At 40.2% G+C, this 24,549-nt stretch overlaps 2 protein-coding genes across 2 annotated transcripts; both read right to left on the bottom strand.

Moving 5' to 3' along the window:
* Positions 1–4,029: 4,029 nt before the first annotated feature.
* Positions 4,030–9,947, bottom strand: LOC108920415 (mitochondrial pyruvate carrier 2-like). The gene is made up of 5 exons (XM_018729155.2): positions 9,567–9,947; positions 7,663–7,703; positions 7,462–7,546; positions 7,101–7,212; positions 4,030–6,057 (listed from the first exon to the last, which is right to left on the bottom strand). The coding sequence occupies exons 1-5, from the start codon at positions 9,664–9,666 to the stop codon at positions 6,006–6,008; spliced, it is 390 nt and encodes a 129-aa protein (XP_018584671.2). The 5' UTR covers positions 9,667–9,947; the 3' UTR covers positions 4,030–6,005.
* Positions 9,948–10,661: 714 nt separating this feature from the next.
* On the bottom strand, positions 10,662–23,480 carry f5 (coagulation factor V). Its single transcript, XM_018729130.2, has 25 exons — positions 23,258–23,480; positions 22,684–22,766; positions 22,426–22,548; positions 21,665–21,877; positions 21,296–21,457; positions 20,948–21,169; positions 19,340–19,505; positions 19,075–19,255; positions 18,856–18,952; positions 18,493–18,698; positions 18,257–18,407; positions 17,866–18,078; positions 15,121–17,698; positions 14,506–14,674; positions 14,068–14,304; positions 13,751–13,967; positions 13,366–13,545; positions 12,894–13,010; positions 12,709–12,780; positions 12,362–12,450; positions 12,162–12,293; positions 11,813–11,957; positions 11,387–11,538; positions 11,102–11,287; positions 10,662–10,985 (listed from the first exon to the last, which is right to left on the bottom strand). Exons 1-25 carry the CDS (start codon positions 23,398–23,400, stop codon positions 10,839–10,841), a joined length of 6,381 nt encoding a protein of 2,126 aa, XP_018584646.2. The 5' UTR covers positions 23,401–23,480; the 3' UTR covers positions 10,662–10,838.
* Positions 23,481–24,549: the final 1,069 nt, after the last annotated feature.

Genomic DNA, 24,549 nt, shown 5'->3' with positions numbered 1-24,549 from the left:
TTGGATGAAAGTAATGCTGCTGTTAATACTTTTCCCAGACAAATAACACTATTTACCGTCTAAAAGCCGGTACATACCAGCAGGCAGGAACTCTGCCCCTATGAGGCTGCAGTCTATACAGGTACATCCTGCAAATAGGGGCCTGTTCACAGAGACACACCCCTCCGGTGTCTCTGTAAATGAATGATCTAAAACACAGATTTAAAAGATATGGCCTGCAGTGCTCTTCTGTTGGACCTCTGGGAACTTCTTCATTGACTGGGGAAAAAGGATAATATGTTTCACCTCTACAGAGGCATAACACAACTTAATCTGGAAAAAAGTAATTGTATATGCATTAAGTGGCAGTATATCCCCTGTTTGGGAAAATGTTTTAAATTCTTATTATTTACTATATTATGTACCGAATTTCAGCGAATCCTCTAGGAATCCAGTGACATATACCAGTTTCCAGTTCTATGTCCAGAATACGTGGGAAAAACAGTGCCGCGCTCTCATGCAATCGCGCATCAGGACTTCTAATTTTCACTCCACTTGGAGGGATTGTTGAGCATCGGCATGATACCGTTTCACTGTCTTTAAATAGAGACCTGTTTGGCTATGCGCACGGAAACACAGTTGGCGTGGAAGCCTTGGACGCACACGGCGCATGAGACAGAAGGGACAGGGCGCAGGTCAGTGCTCGCGAAGTACACCGGGATGGAGGCTGTCACCGCTGTGAGAAGGAAAGCAAAGCCATTTGTTGTCTGCTGTTGCTATGGGTGACGTCCAAGCCGACAGCTCTCGTACGGCAGACCGAAGTGCCCTCTCCTGGTAAAACTCTGCCTCAAAAGCAGGGTTTCCAGAAAAGACCAAGGTTAGGAATTTCCCAAGTCATTGACATACTGTACAAGTACTCCTTTCTGTCTTTCTAGGCTATTTTTGTGAAGTTCGGTCCTTGTCTGCGGACTGAACTAGGGAGGACAGCCTATCTATCAGGCACACCGATCACGGAGCCTCTTTCCAATGTCTAAATTGCAATTATTTTGTTGCCTTGGATGATTTGGTTTCGAATGTTTTGTGTGCTTGAAACATGTTAAGGTGTTTGTTTCACACTTATGTCTGGACTTGCTCTTCCTATGAACCTTTATCGCAGTTCTAAGAGACCCTTCATACATAGCCTGTCCCCTCTTCTTATCGGCAGACCCAGATTTTCTCTCCACTCCGCACACCATGTCTGTCCCAGCGGTAGCTGTGTCCTTGGTCTCACGTCCCATCCATGTGTGTCCTCTCTTGGCTCGCTACAGAAAGACCCTGTGACCCTCAGCCTGGTTGCACGGTCAGACCAGCGGAAGGCTGATGAAGCTGAAAATATGGTCAAATACGGCGTCCTGCAAAAGGATCCTCCTGGTGCTCTGTGCAACACTGACACCGGTGCATTCAGTCACACACACACACACACAGAACAGGGTGCCTCCGTCTCTGGCTCCATCCACTTTACCAGACACAGTACATCACCTCCTATTACAAGGACATGAAATTAGATCGTGATAAATTGACTGTTATCTTGCAGATGCTCACAGATCCCTTTTCCGCCCATAATATCGTATTTACCTTAATTCCATTAACCATCATTTCCATTCTGATATCTTAATAATTAAATAACATTTACTAAGCACTGAGTGCTCAGACAAATGAAATTACTTTAGACCATTTGGAACATAATAGAGGACAGTTTCCACCGTATTCTAATTTGCAATTAAAGGCACAGCGACCCTAACCTGACGCTTTTCTCCAAAGCAACTTACAGTGTTAAACTACTTATTTTTTTACCTGTTTATACAGCTGAGTAGTTCAACTGCAGCAATTCAGGGTAAGTACCTTGCTTAAGGGTGCTACAACTGGAGGTGGATTCAAACCTGCAACCTTTGGGTCCAAAAGCAGCAGCTCTAACCACTAATTATCCCATAATGTCATGTCTAATTTATATGCCTGTATAAGCCGTTACATTATACTGCATATGGGGATATTTTGCAGTACTGCAGAATTGTAAATCATCCAGTATAAAAACACAGAAAATTGTGCAAAAAAGAAATTGAGAAATAGCCATTTTTGTTTGCTTCTTATTTTCTTTACTGGGTCTTGTATCTGTAGTCAGCAGTCTTCCTACACAATTCTATCTTAATACTCTTAATTTTAGCATTGTCCATTAGATTACGTGGGGCGGGCACGATGGGCTTGACCTGTTCCCACTGTGTGGCGGGTCTGGGGTTTGAGTCCTGCTTGGGTTGCCTTGCGGCAGACTGGCGACCCATCCAGGGTGTCCCCCCTCCTCATATTGCTGCGTAGGCTCTGGCTTGCCACTACCCCACTAGGGAGAAGCGGTTTTAGACATTGAATTGCATTTAGATTAGATGCCATGTCGACCATTCTGGCTCTGTTTCTATCAAATATTGCATTGTAGTGCTTCACTGCCCCCTTGTTAAAGAACTGCTTATTATGCTATGGTTTTATTATGTTTATTGCATGTTTGGAACATGCTAACCTATCAGCAGTACACACTGCATGTACTCATGGTGCTCATGAGCCTTTAAATACTATCATCCCCCTTTGGGGTGGTAGGGTTGCAAATAAACAAACGTGCTTTAACTGCAGTCACAATACTTCAGTGTTAATAGCATCGTTTTTACCTTTTCCTTCAGTGGTGACCTCCTTCACTTTGCAGTTTTGCAAGGACAACACCTCTGTGTGGAGTACTCTCCAGATAGGCATCACAGAACAGGTCATACCAGCAGGTGCTGAGGGTTAACAGAGGTTCACACACTGATGGCTGTGGTGATTGCAAGGGGTATTAACAGGGCAACACTGAAGATGGATCATACTTTTATCTCAGAGCTCAAAGGCAAACAGTGTCCTAATAGCTGGTTAATTTCTCCTTGTCCCAGTAAGTCTTCTCTTCTTCTAGTGCCATTTGTGATAATAGATCCCCACCGGTTTCCAAATGCTCTCAACATGTATATCTGGATTCCTAAATATCAATATGAAGTGGGCAATCAGTCACAGGTTTATCCAAAACTCGTCTTTGGACCACGGAGGAAACCAGTGCACTTCCACATAAAAACAGGAAGAACATGTAAATTCCACAAATACTGAGTTAGATTTGAACCCAGGTGCAAACCAAGAGCCCAGGAACTGTGAGGTAGAGCACTACCACAGTGCCCCCAAACCCTAAATCCCAAATCCCAAATAAAATGTTTAAGACAAATCTTGGTCTGCGCTGGAATATGTAGTTATCCGTTTTTTACGGTTGAGCTGTCTTTCAAAATGCTCTTTCTTGCAAAGCAAAAAATATCTGGACTGCACTTCAACTCGACATTCTTTCAGCACAGATTACCACCTTTTATGAGTGAAACCAGTGCACATCTTCAACAAAACACCAACATAATGACATGAACTTCAGTACACATGTATTTCAAATGTTTTTTCTGTCTGCAGTGCAACATAAATATGTTTAAAGGCAGCGAACTGCTCAACCCGAAAAACATCACCTTTCTCTGTTCACTGGGTGCTGGCAATTCAACCTTTTCCCCTCCCACAATACCGTAGAAAACCTGCAGGGGAATCTGACCGAAAGAGCACACCTGCAGGCTGTGAGGAACGGTGGGAGGGGGGAAAGGACCCGGAGGAGGGAGGGAAGAATGCTGCACTGCAACGTGACCGACACACACCACCAGGTGTAATAAATGCAGAGTTGTGCTAAATTCTGCCACTTACAGCACTAGACGGGCTATTTCTGGATGTCCTCTCTGCACCCCATTAATCAACGAGAGTTGCGTGTGTCAGAGAAAGGGAGGCTGTGTGTTACCGTGGGGCCCAAGATGTGCCTGCCCAGCACGAGTGTTCACAATTACCCAAGAATGGGACGGACGCATCGGTAAACACCTTAGTTAGCGCGCTGTTCCTGTCCGTCTTAGGGGTTTCTTAGCATTACATTCAGAATGTGACAGTCATACAGGTGCCTTGTCATGAGTAATTATGAAAGCTTTCATGTTTTTTTTTTTAAATACAGCTGAAGTAATTCCATTAAGAGCATAACCTAAAGACCCCCACTGGGACGTTACCTTCTGATCACAAAATACACAGTGCAAAAACTGAATGACGTGCAATACTATTTTTACCAATTGTATCTGATAACTCTGTCTGTTGTCTTCTGCTCTATTTAAACTGCCAAAGCATATCAACACACCAACCAACAGGTAGATTCCACTTCTTCTCAGACTCAAGGAGCACCTTAGCACGTGAAGTGGAGTCTTTTTTTTTCCCCACTCAGTTTATTGTCTGTCTGCTGTTGGGAAGAGTTCATATATTGCTCCACATAAACAACAGTCATGTTGCAGTATGGATTTGTTTAGTAAACAAAATCGTGGACAAAAAATTATGGATGGATGAATGAATGTCTGAAACTTAATGAAGATCAGGGCTACCCACTGCCTCCAGAACACCTTCAGTTCTTCATGGAAAGTGGTTATACAAGTTCTGAACAAGGTGTGAGATACCAGATCATTCTTAAAGGCATTCAGTGGATGAGGAACAAAATACTCCTGCATTCTGGTCAAACCTTTCACAATTTTTTTTTCTCCCCCTTTGAGATTTTTTTTTTCTTTGACAACATCCCAAATTTACATACTTCATTACATATGTAGTGGATAACAAGGTTTCGTGTTTTCATCAATAGGCTCTGCAAAAACCATTAGATAAATTATCTGGAAATTAAGCTCATCTACCTCAGTAAAATTACTGTTCACACTAATATAAAAATCCACTGATGCCTTAACTTTCTAAGGGTGGTCAATGTTCATTCTGACCCTATTTGATGGGACTATCCTGCCACCTGGTGGTTGTATTTCTTACCACAGGAATAACCCCCCCACTCCACATTGTTACAATATAGAATATGACTTAAAAACATCCGATTACTCCCAAACATTTTAAAGGTCTAATGAAATATGTCACTTAAAACTATTGGTTTTATATTTGTATAAACCCCAATATTAACCCACACAATTTTTTTTTTTCTTAAATCTGAAGCTGTCTAAATGCATTCTAGCATTCACGCTTAGAAACTGGTGCCTTTGAAATTAGTTACTTCAAATATAAGCTGCAATAAAAATAAATTTGCAGAATTTAAAATGACTGAGAAGAAAAAAAAGTTGTCTCCACAAACACCTATTCAGTAGATTGTCGACCGTGTCATGTATATTTGCAACATTTTGTCATCTTGTCCGTGATCGTTGATGCTAGATAAACCCAGACAGGAGCTGTAAACACTGTGGAAGAAAGCTGAATTAAGGGGCTCCCCCACTCACGAGTGTTACGGCCATATATATTTACTCGGCAGCTACACACAAATTACGTTTGGACCGCTGCAGAAATTGTAGAAAAGACAAGTGCAGAAAATGCAATGGGAAAAAAATGGAAAAAAAAACACTTTAAAAAAAAAAAAACATTCGTCCCTAGCAAGAGTTGCCAAAGGCTGTTTAAGTTTGGATTTGTTAACTAATTTGTGAACGGTTTAGTTTCATGTACAAATGAACTAAATGATATTTAAAGAGTAATTGTTATACTGAATTTTTCTATAATTTATTGGGAGACGTCACATAGTACAGTATTCAAGCCAAAACCAGAATTTAACTAAACTAAATCAAGAAAACAACATGTCACCCTATGACAACTTGGCAAATGTTTCAACTGGACAGTGACCATAAATTTAGCAGTATGTTTTACGAAAAATAAACATGTATATCCCCAGAACTTGTGCGTTGGTGACTTCAGTGTGCATTACTGAATTATAAATTCAGTATGATATGAACTGCAGAAATCTCTTCGACCCTGACAAAGTAACATGATCTCTAAAACATAAATCTGAAGAAAAAAAAAAAAAAATCTTTCTCCTGGATGGGTGTTGGATGTGTGGATATGACACCTAGTGGTAAGTGGGTTCCTTTTTAACCTATAGGACTAGCAGCTCAGGACTGTGCCACCTTCTCTCTCTCTTTCTTCTTCAGCTCCTGATTATACCTTCAAAGAGAAAAATGGTTTTACTGTTCATGCACAGTGGACTGGTAGTCACTTCTTTGGGCTTCAGGACTGTATGAACATAAGCACTAATTTCAGATGTTTGTATAGGAAGACCAGGGCAACATTGTGATGCAGCAAATAGTGCTGGTGCCCGGACCGTGCAAGGGGACATAGGTTCAATCCCATCTCTACCTGTGTGAAGTTTAGTCTTGTGTTCACATGGGTTTCCTCTGTATACTTGAGTTTCTTCCCACACTCCAAAAGACATGTGCTTCAAGTAAACTGATGAGTTGTAACATGTGTTACATTACCGTGGTATATAAAAAAAATGGGTCATTGCAGGGGGTTTACTGTGCTGTATCTAACATTGCATGTCTCCTTGGATAAAGGTCTCAGCTACAAGCATTTGCTTAATGAATAAACGCAAATGTTTTAAGTGTGGTTTTCAAGTACACAGCAATCACAACACGTCCATGTGCTGGACTGACACTTATTCTATAGTAGACAACAGCAATCAACAGATAAGTGATTTGAAAAACCTAACAAATAACATTTGGTCTATTATAAGATAGACAACTTTGATGTGTGGATACATTTGCAGTGAGAAGAACAAGTGTATGCTACAGATCAAATCGAGGCAGGCATCATAGACTGCCTAAACTGGGTCACATGCACTGAAGTACCAATCTTTTGAGAATGAAACAATAGAACTACTACACACACACTAGAGACAACTTATCAGTTTATGGATGTTTAAATGATAATTTTCTTCAGTTAAAATTTTCTATGACAATGAATACCATAAAACAGGAAAATGCTTTATACTAACTTTGATTATGCTTGTGAATCCACACCAAATCCTATACAAAAGAGGAATGTAATTCTTGCCTTGTCTGCTATCTGTGAACCCTACCTCATTTTAACCATAATGCTTAGCATTTCTTTAGAGTGAGCTGAAATTTCTCAGAGCACTCTTTCAGTGTCAATAAATAAAACAGTCATTTTCTGCCAGATGGCTGCTCTACAGCCGGACTCACACTCACCTCCAGATCCTGTAGAGCTGGGAACTGCCTGCAGCACCCACAAAGAAATTTACAGCAAAAAGGTTCCAGTTCTTTGGGATGATCACCAGGGAGTACCTAGACCAAATCAGACCTGAAAGACACAGGAAGTGGTGTGCAACCTTGCAAAGGCAGAAGGTAGGGTTATGGTGAAGAATACAACTTGCAGGTTATTGGTTAAAGTCCCAGCATCCCTAAAGAAATTCCTCTAAACAAGATATTTAAACAGCTGCTTGAGAGGAAACTCCAGACCCTAGCTTTGTTCCATAGATGCAAGGATTTATATGCTACTGAAATAAAAGCATTCAATTTTCTGCTCTTTTTTCTTCCCATACTCCCATACCTGTAGCAGTGAGCACCGCAGACTGGGAAGTGCTAAGCTTCTCAGCAGGTCGCGTCAAGTCAGCCAGGCCAGCTAAGACCAAGCCCTGTAGTGGGGGTATGAGAGTTTCAATCTAAGTGTATCCATTGTAATCACTCTTAATATATTGACTATGTCTAATATTGAATGGCCATGACTCATCACAGTTTTGGCAGACCTTACCCATTTGAACATTGGGGCCCAGAAGAAAACTGTTTTTGGACCTGTAAAGAAAGAAAGAAAAACAAAGAACATTGTTAGACACTTGTCAAGCTTTGGAGCCAGTATTACTGAGGGCCATGATTACTGAAATTATGTTTAATGTAGTAATTAACTCACTCAGATGATGTTAACTTTTCACTGAGTCATTAACATTTAATTATCTCTATTGGTAATCACAAGCCTTAAGGATCTCTCGTGATTATCTTAAATAGTCTAGATAATGGGTTTAATAACCAATTTTAACTGTGAAGTATATTTTATGCTTTTAAATGCTTAAATTACACACACACACACACACACACACACACTTTTTGAACTGCTTGTCCCATACGGGGTCACGGGGAACCAGAGCCTACCCGGCAACACAGGGCGTAAGGCCGGAGGGAGAGGGGACACACCCAGGACGGGACGCCAGTTCGTTGCAAGGCACCCCAAGCGGGACTCGAACCCCAGACCCACCGGGGAGCAGGACCCGGTCCAACCCACTGCACCACCGCACCCCCTTCTGCTTAAATTACATTCTTGAAAATCAGTAAATATAAATATATACTAATTTTCAGCATAATTGTACATCAAATGCATATGTAAACACTGATGTCATCCTATTAGCATTTTTAGAGCGGTAGGTTATTAATTCAATTATTAATCCGAAAATTCCTAACTTTCACAGAGAAGGCAAAAAGTGCCTCATTTTGATCCATCATGGGCATGACCTGCAGGAACCTGCCATGCTACTCCAAGTGAGTAGATGACCACCCCACAATTAAGACATCGCAAGCACATTAAGAACAAAAATTTGCACTGGTTGGAATGCACAGCTCTCTGCATGCAGCATGCACATTGTCCAACGTGTTTCACTAAACGTGGCAAAATTAATCTGGTTAACACCTTTTAGTGTTGTTTTTGATCATTCTATTCAGGCAACCAAGTCTCAGACAAAACACATCTGAATTTGGAATAACAAGTGGAAAGAAGAGCAGAATTAAGGACCAGTAACAAAAATTAGTTATTTTAATTTAAAAAATTAGTTGCATCAACAGAAGACAAGAGATACTTTATTTTATGCAATACAATGAATTTTTGTGTAGCAACCCTCAGAAGAACAGCAGCAGAAAGAACACTTGCAATGAATGAATAAATAAGAATTATTTAGAACCATACCACTCCAGTGATTCTAGAATTGTAAAAAGTCAAAGAATTCTAGCATGTAGATCAGCGTGAACATAAGGCTGTCACTATTTTCATGACGTTTCATCCAGTATGCAAATTTAAGCATCACATGGATTTCAGGAGGAGTCGGGGTTTCCTGTCGGAGCGAAACGAATAGCAACGCTTTCTGAAGCTCGTGGGATGACGTAGGCAACCTTCAGCCAACCAGTGAGCAGCGTTCACCGTTTACACGCCTCAAAGTTACGTAAACACTGACCGATAAACGCTGTCCCAACTGAAAAGGTAATAGAGGAGTTAAAGAACAGACCAACCACAATTACGTTAAGTTTTTACTCGACAAAACAAAGTCGTACAAATGAGGATACCGGAGTTTTAAAACCCCGAACAGATAACAAGTATTACCACTCCCCAAAACTACTGACTGACGTGCTCTGAGTTGGCCAACTTCCTCATTCTTCAGTTAATTTGTGTGAAGTAATTTCTTTTCCCCGTACAAAAGAGAAATAAAAACTAAGATGCATTTTGATCAGTTTTGATTTCACTCGTCTATTCCGTGCGACCGAATTCCCGATTCCATTTCCAAACGTTAATTTTACAGACAATACTTCGAGCATACAACAATGAATGATGAACGTTTAAATCTAGGCCTCATTTGATTTCCATCCTACAACGCAACAAAAATGCATTTGTATTACCTGCCGGATGGTTATAAAAAGGTCTTAGTTTAGCCGGCAAACTGTGCTCGATTTTGTCCAGGATCCGGTGGTACGAAGCTCTCAGTCCCACTAGAGCCATTTCTGCAGCGAGATAATTAATATTGATGAAAATAATACCACAAAAAAACGTCAAGTGGACCTCTACACGCGCGGTAGCACGCCTCCTTACGCTGTAAACCTTTATAAAAATGTGATCCCCCACAATATCATATCTTTAAAATGACCTTAACGTCAATATCCTGTTTAACCGCTGGCTAGGCTAAACTAGGCGTCTTTCCTCCCTTTTCTATGGAGGACAAGCTCACACTCGCGCCGGTTCAAAGTCGCTACAAGGGTGTCTGCCGCTCGGTATGACCCACCCCATCTCCCCCACAATTGGTTTATGCAGCCTGTGGCTCTCATTTGATTGGTCAGAGTCAGAACCGAGTTGACAGCAAGCGAAAACTTGTCATTGGTCAGATTTCGTCATCAAGCTCCGTTAAATGTACTGTGGTACTTTAAGAAGGTCTTCTTCCTATGTTGTGAGGAGCGTGGCTCGTGTGGGGGGAGTTTGCGTGGCTTTCTTCCGGGTGCTCTGGTTTCTTCCCACAGTCCAAAACCCCTGTATTTGAAGTGAATCAGCGACTGAAAATGTGACGTAATGCTTTCCGGACAAGTGATGAATGAATTTTGTACATTTCTTGAAAACTGAATCCTAGAGAAGGCAAAAACAAAACACTCCTTCAGCCACAAACTCTGTTGAACTTTATTTTGTTGAGCAGCATAAAACCTAAAATAACACAGTTTTCTGAAAGTCAAATGTAGAAGAAATCTTTTTGAGTTGGCTGTTTTATTTTGTATTGTAGGTCAGCTAAAAATATGTAAAAAGCCAAAGCAAGGGGAAAGAAATGGTGGATTTTATACTATTGCATTTATATTTTAATTGCTGTACCATCTGTTCTGTTAAAAGAGTCAGGTAATTATGGTGGTATGTATCCACGCGGGATGTGCCCTTTCAGCAGAACAAGAACTGCAGTAAAACAAGTCAAAACAGTTTCCTTCCCATGAGCCAGTAATGACACATGGCAGAATGAGTCATTTCACAACAAAGTTATTATTTATTCTCAAGTAATTCATATGTTTTCCATGTACATATTTACAGCTGTTGTCTTCAGCAAAATACAAATATGATGCGATAAAGCAGGTAGTGTGCAAACTGTGGTAAGTTATGACCACTGTTATGAATCATGAAAATTCAGGTGTCCAGTACTGTCATTCAAAATCACATCCAAGCAGTTCTATTCTCATTGTGATGGCCCTTTCCCACCTTTGAGGCACAATCCTTATGAATTTTGAAAATATTGGTGGATATATGTAGTTTTTTGCGTGGTCATTGTTATCCGTATTTCCCACAAAAACCTGAAAAAGGAAGAAAAAACACAAAATGGCTTGAGTTGCTAGAAAACACTTTTCCATGGGATTGTGGGAAACCATTTGAACGTAAAGAGTTTTAAAAAAGCAAAAAACCAACGTACCTTTGGATGACCATACTCGTTGTCTTCATTGTATGTTTTCCAAATTTTACCATCATCGCTATATTGTATAATGTATGACATGACATACATTTCTTTGCCCATAGACTTTGCCCCCTGAGTTACGATCCCGGTGATTTTCTTTACATCTTTTAATTCCACTTGCAACCACTGTTGCATGTCATTATACTGTAAGGAAGAAGAGGAAAATTATTAAAAGAGAACTTGGGAATTCATTGCTGTGTTGCTCCGTATGTAACTGGGTTAGGAATTCACATGCACGATTACCTTTGCTTGCCAAGCATTGACTGCACCCTGGTTATTGAGGCGAGCAAGCCAGGGATGCCAAAGACCATGAAGCCAGTTGGAGGCAGATGAGCTGGCTGTGATCTGGCTGTCCTTGATGGTCCTCTGCTCCATTCCCAGTGGTACAGAACATCCTACCATAGATAATGCATAATTACGCAGTCATGTGGAGACTCAGGACAGTTTAGACTCCCCGTAACAAAATGGTACAAACAAAACATCTAATAAATTTGTGCATCTGCATTGGCTATTTATCAGTCATGAGAAAGGAAATATTAAAAATCTAAACTTCCTAGAAAAAATTTGTCTGTGTATACAGTCCCAGCCTTTGCTTTAAATCTAACACCTTTAAAAACAAACCTGCATGCATTTTTACTGATATTTTTTACAAAAACTGTGACAACCTACCATCCAGTTCACAACCATAAAACTCCATGCGTATTGTTGGGCGGTTGTAGGAATGGAGAGGGTAGAGTCGGACATAGCGTCCAATCAGAGGGGGAAAGAAGGTGTTTTCTTTAACCTCATACGAATTTTTGTTTCCTGAAAAGGTCTTTAAAATGCAAAAAAATCTGTCCATTATTCACTGAGATAGATTCTGACATACAGTATGAAACAGACTGATTTTTGCATATGTAAAAAAGTGTTGACAGGTGCTTTTTTTGTCTGCTTTAAGATTACAATTCTCAAAGTTAGTAAAATGCGTAGGCTTTTTTTCTGCAAGCTTTTTCACTGCATTCTGAAATTCTCCACCTACCTTGTAAGTGATCCAGTTCTTTCCATCTGTCCTGTAGGAGACTGTGTAGTTTAGAACATAGTGGGAAGATATAAACTGCTTTGCTCCTTGTGTAGCAACCTTACTGATCACAACTGGCCTCTGGAAGTCCACCTGAAAAAAAAAAAAATTAGACATAGTTCTCCCAGTTTTCATGGCAAGAAAGTCTGCCTGCATCTTACCTGGATCCAGTCTCCAGAACTTCTGTCAGTGCTCCAAGCATTGTATTTACCTATATTATGTAGCCTTGCCAAGTGGGGTTTCCATTCTCCTTCAGTGCAAAGAAACGGATTAAATATCGTTAAATAAAGATGCTTCCCTGGTTTTAAGCCTTTTTTTAAAGAAGAAAATCCTGTTTTACTTATCCAGCTACAAGTATGTTTTTGGATTTGTTTGGCTGATACTTACAAAAACAAATAAAATAACAGCGAATGGGCATAGACGCAGTCTTCATTCACTGACTCCAAGATTTCACCGACTGACCGGCTTCAAACCCATGTTTCATTCTCAACAATGCAGGAGAGCTTACCTGTATAATGAGAGGCTGTGATCTGGCTGTCTTTCACACTGTGCGAGATTAGGCCCAGTGGCTGTGCACAATCTATGTATGAGAAACAATCCTTCAGGTTAGTCTATTCTTTCTCTTTGGAACATACTAAGTAAATCTTAAAAACTGTGAAAGCTTGGAAACATCTGAATGTGAGTTTGCCTTACCAATATCTATAATCAAGAAGAGTGTTTGCATTCCTTTCTGCTGGAATTCTCCCACCTCAGACTCCAGCAGCCAGAGTCCAGGCTTGGAGGGCCACATCTCCAGAGTGGAGAAGCTCCCTGAGCAAAGCAGAGCACAGAGACAAGGCTGCCAATCAGACTGGGTACTTGCGCTCTCAATATCAATCAAGATATGGGAATTTGAAGAAAGAGACAAAACCATTCGCCATTCTGTAAAATGTGTTAATTTCTCTCAGTGTATAATAAATGCAAAAACAATTTATGAAATCACTTTCTTGCTAAATTAAAATTGTAAATGGTTATGACCCTTGTTTGAAAGAATAAATGTAATCATTTTAGCTATCAGTAATCGCTGCTGCATTAATGGATCAACACTGACTGTTATTGTTTTCTAAGGTATTAGATACAATAAATAAATGAAATATGAAGTCATGATTAGGCAAATTTGACGAACCAGGAAGCAACAGATGAACTCCCTGCCGATACTCATTTTCTCGTTTCTCCACAAACGTCTGTCCGTGGAAATGAATGCTCTGCACATCTTTTGAAGAGCCCATGTTGAATACGTGCCACCTGACCAACTGGTTTGTGTACATTCTGAGTCCTTTTAAGCTGTAGATTATTCCATTTATGGCTGAAAAATAACACACAAGAAAAGTCAAATTCTCTAGAGGATGGATGATTTTGTGAGGTTAAATAATTTTCTTTTTTTGTGCTAAAATTTAAACGTGTTGATTTCAGTACAGAAACGCGTTGCCGTTTCTCATCATATTCAAAAAAGGTAGTTCGATGTTGTGCTAGGAAAACCTGTGAAATACATACTGCTGACAGTTTCATACCATGGAATTTCAGTTTGTCTTTAAGCTGAGGATCCACAACCGCCCGTTTGTTTTTCATCTCTAATCTTTGTAGGTTTTTTTCATAATACCAGCTTTTAGTTTCATCAAAGGACATAAAGAGTAAGATAAACTCCCTCATGTCCACCAGTTCTTTGTTCAGCGTTCCCTCCCGGCAGATCAGCAGTGGCCCGACCAACCCTGAGTGGATGTCCTTTTCCTGCAAACCACCACACAGTCACAGGGTCACTGTTTGGTGTCGGAAAGACAAGACGACGCCGACAGCAGATACAGTATACACTGAGAGCAGTCGTACTCACAGGATTCACACCAGAGTAATAGGGCCACATTCTACAGTCCGAATCGTGACGTTTTGGCCCAGCTTTGGGCTCCACCTTCCAGATGTAAGTATAGCTTTCATTGGGTAGGACTTCGTTGTCTAGTTTATACCAATGAGGAGAATTATCATCATACTTCAGTCCTTCCATTTGCTTTGAGTAGGAGACACCATGTGCATGTAAGGAGTATGGCCGACCAGCCAGATTTTTGAAAACAACCTTAAAAAAGGAATACATTTTTTTTAATTTACTCTACTTTAAATTCAGTTGAGAATACAGAGCAAATGGAATGCATTTTGCAACAGACAGTTATCTTCTGTTTCATACTTGCCATGCCCACAACCTCATACCCATGACAATACTGGGGTAACCAGGAGTTGTCATTCACTGAAGAAACCAGTGTCACAGCAGCCAGCCTACCATTATAGTTTCATCCACTTCAGCTTTTATGATTGGACCAAGGATTCCCAGGTGCTCATCTGTTTCCCCTCTAATCTCAGGTATAGTAAAGGTGGTGTCAAGGTATCTTCGGAAAATAACTTTGGTGAACTTTGTTGGTCCGTCCTTTGAGTCTGATCTCTCCTGTCTCCTATTAATAGGATCAAAAGGCATGCATGTAAAACCTCAGCAAAATGTCAAACATGAATTAATACATGTGTTTCTTGTGGTGGGGTATTTTGTGTTATTAAATTGGTGCGGTGGCGCAGTGGGTTGGACCACAGTCCTGCTCTCCGGTGGGTCTGGGGTTCAAGTTGTGCTTGGGGTGCCTTATGATGGACTGGTGTCCTGTCCTGGGTGTGTCCCCTCCCCCTCCGGCCTTACGCCATATGTTGCCGAGTAGGCTCCGGTTCCCCGCGACCCCGTATGGGACAAGCGGTTCTGAATATGTGTGTGTGTGTGTGTGTGTGTGTGTGTGTGTGCGAATATTATTAGTAAATTTTAGTATTCATGAAATGTTAAAGGCTAAGAGAATGGCAAATTGCGCAAAAACTGTTTACTGGTTTATTAACAAAATAATTCTCAAGAAATACATACCTCTGCCCGTATCCTTCGTAATCCCATTCCATCTCCACCGCTGCAATGAAGTATGTTCTTACATTTTCCCCTGTTACTTGAGAAAAATACCTTGCCTTTTCATCAGTCTGCTTGCCATATGGGTCCTTGTAATTTACGTATTCATATTCATTTCCTTTGTGTTCATCAGGAATGTCAATATGATCCAAATCATCATTCAGTGTTGGTATGTATATGTCATAGTCATTGAAGTCCTGTCTTGGCACACCAATAACAACAGGTTTCTCAGTCAGATCTTCTTCGCTGAAGATGGGTCTTGCCCCCCTGGGATTTAATGCAGGAGGCATGAAGCCTCTTGGAGAGAGTTCGCTTCTCGGCTGAGGTTTATATACCTTCTTTTTTCTTGTTTTTACAGCATACATTTTCATAGGTCTCCTTCTTTTGTACTTCATCTTGCTTTTAGGTTTCTGTTCTGTTTTCTTCTTGTTCACAGTGGAGTTTGAATCCTCTTTAATGTACCGAGTCATGTTTTCAGTCATCTCTAGCTGCACTATTTTATGCTTTCCATCATAAGACCAGTGCTTCCTTGGTCTATCCAAGGAGCTGGTGAAAATGGCCTCCTTGCTGTTATCCTGTAAGTATATCATTACATCTCCTCCGTTCTCAGAACTGGATGTCATGTTCTCCTTTGAGCTGTTCTCTACATCCTCATCTTCAGTTACATCAGTTTTGGGTACAGCGACAGAAATGTTGCTTCTATGGGCTTCCACAGCTTGCTGCTTATTCCAGTGTGTATCAGTATAATTGTCTGAAGATGAGAGATTCATTAAACCAGAAGACCCAGTGCGGCTGCCATCCAAGGATACCATGGAGTTCTGCTCCTTGCTGTCTGATTTTTCTTCCTCTGATGAACTTTGGGATACAAACTCTGGAGTTCTGGTTACATTTTGGGCTTGTTCCTCTTGAGCAGATGAAGAATTTGTGCAGTTATTTGAATTCAGAGCATCTAGCTGTGTTTCAGTTGTTGCCAGTTCTCCTGTTTCATTTTTGTTAGGTCTGCTTAGACTGTCATGGGACAAATGTGGTCCTGAGGTTGGTTCAAGTAAGAAACTGTTATTGCCTTTTTCAGTCTTATTTGTTACTGGAGACTCAGTTGTTTGGTTTATAAGGCTGCTATTTTTCATTTCAACATCAGAATCAAAGTTATATTTATTTTCAGTATCAGATGTTGTATTGTCCAATAAGGCTTCTTTAGCTTCAACTACAATAGATGCATTAGAATCAAAGTTATGAAGATTTTCTGAATCTTGATTGACTAGACTGTTATTTTCAAATTCAGCATCAGAATCAAGGATATCATAACCTTCACTATCAGATGTTGTGTTGTCAATTAATACACCTTTAAATTCAATAGGGACAGAAGTAGCAGAAGGAAAATTATTACTATGTTCTGAAAAATGACTGGATAGGCTGTTATTTTCAGATTCAAGATTAGAATCAAGGATGTAGACATCAACAGTATCAGATGTAGTATTGTCAAGTAAAACACTTTTAACTGTAGTAGGGGCAGAGGTAGCAAAAGGAAAGCTGTGCATATTTTCAGAATCTTGTCTCTCCACATGATGTGCATCCAACATTTTTTTGTCATGATTGTAGGTAATTGCCACAGAGTCAGCACCATCGAGAAACAGAAAATCCTCAACCCTGACAGTGGTGTTGGATGGAGTTCCATGGGTTTCACCCACAATGTAAGTGAACGCATGGTTATTGATCGTCACTATGTCTTCTGAACTGTTAGTTGATGTATTCAGTATGTATGAGCCTTTGAATGTCTCCGATGGATTTGTTGTCTTGGGCTCCTCTATGATGAGATTTGGTTCAGCTAATGGCACAATTGTTTTTGTTCTTTCTTCCAAGTCACTGCCTTCGGTGGTGGTGTTCTTCAGCAGAATAAATATGGTTGTTTCACTATTATCTTCCTCTGTGCCATTTCTTTTGACTTCAGAGTCTTTATCTAATGTGTTTGCAAATTGAGTCCACAAATGGTCTTCACTTTCATTCAGTCTCCTTGTGTTGCTCTCAATTCTGCTTTCATTGAAAGAACCTACAGTCACATTAGGTTCCTCCAAAGCAACTCCCTCTGTCAGTGTTAGCTGTGTTTTTGTCTGGCTGGAGCTAGATTCTGGATCAGTGACATTGTTTCCCAGTGTGGAGAAGGACAGGCTTAGATTTTCTGTCTTGTTGCTAGCTGGCAAGTTCTGATCAATATCCAGTAGGGAGAAATCCAACAACTCCACATCATCTATCGGTCCATTTGACTGATTTCGGAAGGACCGAAGTCCAAGTTGGGATGCCCAGTAATCAGTTGACTCATCAACAACTGGTGGACGCATTTTTGTAATCGGCTCAGGGTCTTTATTTCTTTTCTTTAGTTCATCTCTGTCTTCAGGCACCCACACAGACACAGCATCAGGAACCTTATTTTCTATCAATGGTTCACTATATTCATAATAGTAGTCTCTGTAACACTCAACGTCTTTAAAGTTCAGCCTCATTCCTTTCTTTGCATGAGAGTTTAATGATGTCAGGAGCCAGTGACCTACAGGAAAAGCATTATCAGAAACAAGAAAAATAATGTTAATCTAATCTTCAATGTATTGGTTCTTTTCTGAATTAATTTGATCATTTTCGCTGGGAATTTTATACCCAGAATCATTATTTCGCATATTCTGTGCTTCATAATTTGGCGTAAAGGTGCTAACTCACCTAAGTTATCCATGCTCATTGTGATGGTCTCGCCAGTCATTGGAAACAAACTTAGGACATCCTCCACTCGTTCATTCAGTTCAAAACTGTGTCCATAAAAGGTCACTGTTTGGATGTTGTCTTGCGCCCCAACGCTGGACATGTGCCAAGTTACGATTTCACCATTGCAGAACATCAGGTTTTGTCCACTGTCATATACATAACCATTTATTGCTGTTGAATGGAAAAATGCCAGTCCCATTACGGAACTAAGAATTGAAGTTTCTCTCTCAGCTTAGTATGAAAAAACCCTAGTACAATGTACAAGTGAACGCTACTGGGAAATTAACTTTGTCAGGCTATTTTAACCATTAGGGTCTGTTGGAAACAAAGATTGTAAAGCAATACTCACAGTGCATAACATTTGACTCGTAGAAATCTGGACTGTTTTTGTTGACATTTGAGGGGTCACTGCAGAATGTTTTGATGTTTTCGTCCAAGTACCAGCTTTTGTTCTCATCAAAAACGGCAAGCATAGCCTGCTGCTCCTTATCTGCCTTCAGCTGTAAAGGAAGTGGAGTTATTTATTATTTCCTGTGAAACTGCACATATTTAAAGTAATCATTATTTGTCAGGCAGCAATGGTACCTGAACGTTTCTCTTGTTGAGGGATTGGCTCTTGCAGATGAGAAGGTGCCCGACAAGGCCAGAAGCGATATCCCTGGGTATGTCAACTGCACTGTGGTACATCCTGGTCAAGCATCGAGAGTCTCTGTCTGTCGGCTCATCTTCATCAATCACCTTCCACACATATGTGTAAGTTTGACCGGGCTGCACTGCATGGGTCTGATTTCCTGGCCAGGCGAAGCACACACAATGAAAATATCATAAGTATAGTAAGAGACTGCCATGGGACAGTCTTCAAAGCAAGAAATAAAACATTCAAGAAATCACAGCTTATGACTGATCAGCCAAAAAGCCAAATGCAACAACAAAGTTGAGGACTCACACCTCCTTCAGGATAATAAGTTCCTTCTGCATCTTTATCAATAGTCAGTCCATGAGGATAAATGCTGTACGGCCGGCTTGCCTTATTTTTGAAGACAACCTGCCACAAATAGGATTTTTTCTTTTTTTAATGTTTTTTTCTTAACATTCAGACAGATATGATACTGACATCCACATAAATTGCCAGATTTATCCTGAAATAAAATTACAGTTTTGGCCTACCTTCACCACATCCCTGATCTGAGCTCTAATCACAGGACCAAGGATACCCGTCTCCATCTTCCTCTGCTTGTTTTCTTTTTTTACTGTGAATGTTTCATTGACATATTCCACAAAGACTGCCTTTTTGTACTTCTTGCCAATCCGATCACGACCCTGCTTCAGGTATTTCGATTGGTACTCGCTGTTTGACAACAAACAAACAAACAAACTCATTTTGATTGAGGGGAAGGTTAAACATGACAAAAATGTAAAACGGAAACTGTACCTGTCAATGTAGTCAGGAATATTTGGTGCATAATCCCATATTATTTCTTCAGCAGCAATGTAGTAGGTCCACTCTTGACTTTGGCGTTTCTCCTGGATTGTGATTCTTCGTCTTGGAGGTGTTATTCCCACACACGTTTGAATATTCAGGAAGCCATGCATTCCAGCTGCAATGAAACTGTTGCAGCTGACCTCCTTGTACAAGCCATGCAAATACTGCTAAATGCAGGTATACCCCAGTATATGGACTTCAGGTGCGTGCACACTTTCAGCATAAAGGCTCTAGAAAAGTTGTACCCATGTTCGGTATATGGACTGACTGCTTATCTTATCTATAATTATCTGTTTTTTCCGATGTTTGAAGCAGAATTTTTCCCAACGTAGCAGAAGTCATGAACCAATGAGGTGCAGATTTTTAACAACGATGTAGAAGTTATTAGCCAGACTTTTCACCAATGACCTCAAAGTCATAAGTCAATCAGGTGCAGACGTTCTAACAAATACGATAACCACTTGTTCATTTTGAATTGTTTTTCAAGTTGTTTTGTTACAGTTTTGAGAAATCTTTTCCTTTTTAAAATTTTTTGTTCACATACTGTACCTCTGTATTTAACAGGGGTCTCAAAACTCATCTCTTTCGGACTTACTTCTCCCATGATCTTGCAAATGCTCGACAAACAAAGTGTTTGCTATGTTTAATAATTTTTAATAACACCTTGTTTAATAAAGGAAAAAATTATGTGGAGCTACTCATGTGGTGTATATTGGTTCATATGGTAGTATTGACTGTACACAAGAATCACGTCTGCATCCAAATCTCTTCTTCTGTTGATGTAATGCACTTTTTTGTATTGTTCTCTGAGATGTATATCGCTTTGAAGAAAAATGTCTGCTAAATGAATAAATGTGAATGTAATGCAGTTGTAAAAGTATTGTATGTTATATTTACGTGTACTTTCTACATAGTAATTTAGTAAAAAAAAAAAAAAAAAAAAAAATTCTGCCCAAATTTAGTCTTTGTTCATTTCCAACTTGACCATTTTTAAAATCTTATCATTCTAATGTTTTCATTACTATTTCTTAAGACTCTTTTAACATGTTTGTAGGTGGTTGTGGAAATATTTGTACATGTCTGTAAAGTCCAGGAACGCATAATTTTTTTCCCTTTTAAAATGATGGGAAAGGACCTCCCCCGTTTTACAGATTCTTGGTATATGAACAGTTTTCAGGAACCAGTAAAGTCCATATAATGGGGGATACCCGTATGTGTGTTTTTTTTTTTTTTTTTTATTGTGAGATGGCAATTCACACACACATACACACACACACACATTTTCTGAACCGCTTGTCCCATACGGGGTCACGGGGAACCGGAGCCTACCCGGCAACACAGGGCATAAGGCCGGAGGGGGAGGGGACACACCCAGGACGGGATGCCAGTCCATCGCAAGGCACCCCAAGCGGCACTCGAACCCCAGACCCACCGGAGAGCAGGACCCGGTCCAACCCACTGCGCCACCGTGCCCCCCGAGACAGCAATTCAAATAAATAAATAAACCACAAAAGACAGAGAGATTTTTTGGGAAACTTTGAATACATAGACCCTCACCTTCCAGGTGTTTGGTGGCATGTGAAGACAGCAGCCAGCAGCCCGGATGGACGGCTGTGACATTGATGCTGGTGGCAGTCCCGCTGATCAAGCCCACCGAAGACAACCTGTGCCCAGTATTCTGTAACACCTGGCCATTGAAGTGCACAGAAAAGATCTCCGGCTCTGAGCTCATACCCAGCAGGTGCCAGCTTACTGAAGTGTAGGCGCACATACTGAGATCTAGGGCCAGAGCGTGAGAGAAGCCCTCAGCATGTTAGAAAATGTGGCATTTTGCTTTAAAACCAAATTACACTGATCAAGTGCATGTCTTGACAGACAACATATTTTCTCTGTTCTTTGACTTACCAGGTATTGTACCATTGCTGTAGCCGTTAATGGTGTACTTTACATGGTTCTGAGACGACGTGCTCTTTGGGAGGTACCAGCTCTTTGTCTCATCAAACACGCTAAAGAGGAGGACATACTCCTTGGAGAAGTGGATCTGCTCGCCAGCAGGATTTAGGCTGCCTGTGGAACCACACAGCTTGAATAAAGCTCTAATTCATATACCGCATGGATTACACCTTGCAGCAAGCATTTGCAGAAATTAGTACTTGACCTGCAGGTCTTATTAAACACTAAACCTCCAGAGCTCTGTTGAAAGATGTTTTACAAAAGGTTTTTCGTGCTTGAATTCAGGATATCCTGAAGGGACAAAGGCTTATGCTAGAGTACCCTTTTTGCACACCATCAGGGTGCCAATTAGTCCAGAATTGAAGTCTCTGATGAAATCTCTGTGAGAGAGGTAGCTGTAGGTAAGGCAGGGGGGGTCCGACTGTTTTGGAGCCACCTCGGGGGTCACCTCCCAGTAATACGTATGTTCTTGCTCTGGCAGCACCTTGCCATCCTTCTGCTCAAAGGGTGAGGTGTTGTCAAAGTACAGCGATCCTGTGGGTGTGTCATCAAAATTATATGACATAGCAGGACCATACTTCAAGACCTTTCATACATACAAGTCCCTTAAGAATATATAATAAATAAGTCATTTTTATCTTCAATACAAGTTATTGTACATCACATGTAATGTAAGTAGTTCTCAGCATTTCCCGTTTTCAAATAAAACATTTTTATACCCAGATTTTTTTGTCTACTGTTCACATCTTTGCTGTGCTTAAAGAACAGTCCATAACTTGAGTAAATGAATGATTTTCATCACCTTTCTTCTTCCTGTTGGACTTTAGTACAGACTCTAGTTAAAAAGTTTCAAAAGAAGTCAAACACAGCTATTTGTTTTTTCCTCCTCTGTGTACTTATCCAAAACAGCAACGTTCAATAGTATTAGGTCAAACAGTATTCCCCTACTCTCAAGTGGATAAATTTCGTCTTGCTTCTGCTGTAAGTTAAGGGGAAAAAGAACAACTTCTGAAAACTTGGAAAGAAATCTTGAAAGCATTCTCTCTGTATCTTCTTTATTTTAATCACGTCATTGTACAAACCCTCTGATTGCTTCCCGTAGGCGATGCCATGTGGATGGATGCTGTACTCCCTGTCAGCCATATTCCTGAAAGTTACCACGATGACATCCCCTTCCTCTCCACGCACAGTGGGACCCAGCAATCCTGGAATGCAGTAATGACGTTTTTTCGTCCAAACGCACTCAGATCCTAAGTTTGAGGGCATGCAACATTCTTCCTTTCACATTTATGATAGCCCGTGGTGTTTCTGGTTTCATATTAACATTCATTGATATGTACCTGCCCATGATGGATGTTTTTTGGGTTGTTTGAAGCCAGCAGTATATTCCCTGTATACCACTTTTTCATAAGAAGAATCAGACCTAAACAAAAACAATGGCAATGTCAATGCGTAGAAAGGGCTGTAAATATGTAACACTTGTATTTCTCATTATTAAATGAAAATCACATATGTTTGACTTTCCTAACATTATGTGAAAAGTGCAAATTGAAAAAAAAAAACAAACTGTACCAAGAAATGGTTGTGTAGATGGATGTGTAGCATTAATGCCATAAGAATGCCATACCAAAAGTGAACATGTAAAAGCGGAACACTAAATTAGATTCACGCTATCCAAACACCAAGGAGGTAAATCAACTAAATGTAACGAACGAGTCAGTTTAATTATCTCTTAAAGATACTTTTAGTCAGTTATCTGGAAATTAGTGTCTTCAGCAGATTCTTTTATAAAATAAGAAAAAAATATATGAATCTCTTTTGATTTGGGCTGAGTAAAATTTTATTCCTCTTATTGTACTTCATGGTGAGGGTGGTCTTTAGCTGAGTTTTTTGTGTCTGGTGTGATCCCATTACCTGGGGTGTTGCTGTCCACCGTAGTCCCACTTGATCTTGACAGCAGCAATGAAGTAGTGCCTCTCCACAGCCTGAGAGACTGGAAGAAGTGAGCCTAGCAGGCCCAGGAGGACAGGAGCCACTCTCCAGAAGCAAAGCCTCATGGCTGGGTCCCAATTCCCAGACAAGCTCGGTCCGGTGTGGGACTGCAGCGCTTTCTGGTCTGCCGATGGAGTCTGGCGTAAGCTTTATCACTGACGTGTAGACCTCCCCGACCAGCAAGCCTACACACAGGTCACCGCCCTCGCATGGAGCCTGCGTAGTGCAAACAGCGTGTTCCTGCCTTCGGAATAGAGCTCTAGCTGTATTGTGAAAACACTGGCTTGGATCAGTGGTCTTCCTTGACCCTTGAATCTGACTTTCATGTGTAGGGTCCGGTAAGCTTATTTTCAACAGACTATTGAAAAAAAAAATCCACTTTCAGCTTTTATTTTCAGCATGGCTTAACATATGAAAGCACACTGAAGGAATACTAGCAAAAATTTTCAAGTTATTTGTTATTACTTTAAACTGTTGAATTTCTCCACAGTTAAACTGATTAAAATCTGTTTTTAACACACAGACATTTTCTGCTCATGGTACAGTTTGACTCCACTTGTTTATCTTCTAGAACAAATACATAATGTCTATTACACTCAGCAATACAGAATTAATCACTTATTTTGTTTACACTGTGTGTGTGTGTTTTTAAAAACATAAAGGCTGAAGATTTTCATCCTGAGAACAATACCATGTAAATCCAACATCAGCATGTCTTCAATTAGCTGACACTTTCAATGTTCAGCTGCTTGCTATTATATTATTTGTATGTATTAGCTGGATATTTTTTACTAGTGTAATTCCTGGTAAGTGCCTTGTTCATCAAGGTCTTTTGAGGCCAAAGCAGCAGCAATAACCACTATGCCACCTGCTACCTTCAAGTATTAAGCCAATAACGTGATGAAGGTCTGTATTCTTAAGCTTTTATTCATTTGTACTTATTGTACAAGTGACTTTTGAGTTACAAACTGAACAAATTATAAACAGTTTTCCCAGCTGAGTTTGTAAGTTGAACAGCTGTATATTTCCTAATTTAAAAAAAAAAAAAAAGATCCTATTAGTTTTCTTCAATATTTTTAACATTAGAGATAGGTCCACTTATGGTGCATTGTGAAAAAGTGCACTGTGTTGAATTAAAAATTATCAATATTATTTCTTTTACAGTAACTTTAAACATAACATAACATAACATAGCAGTAAAACGTCTCATTTTT

Source organism: Scleropages formosus, chromosome 14 (genome assembly GCF_900964775.1).
Source record: "Scleropages formosus chromosome 14, fSclFor1.1, whole genome shotgun sequence".
Taxonomy (NCBI): Eukaryota; Metazoa; Chordata; class Actinopteri; order Osteoglossiformes; family Osteoglossidae; genus Scleropages; species Scleropages formosus.
The sequence above is the reverse complement of the archived record's forward strand: the minus strand, read 5'-3'. Positions and strand labels throughout refer to the sequence as shown.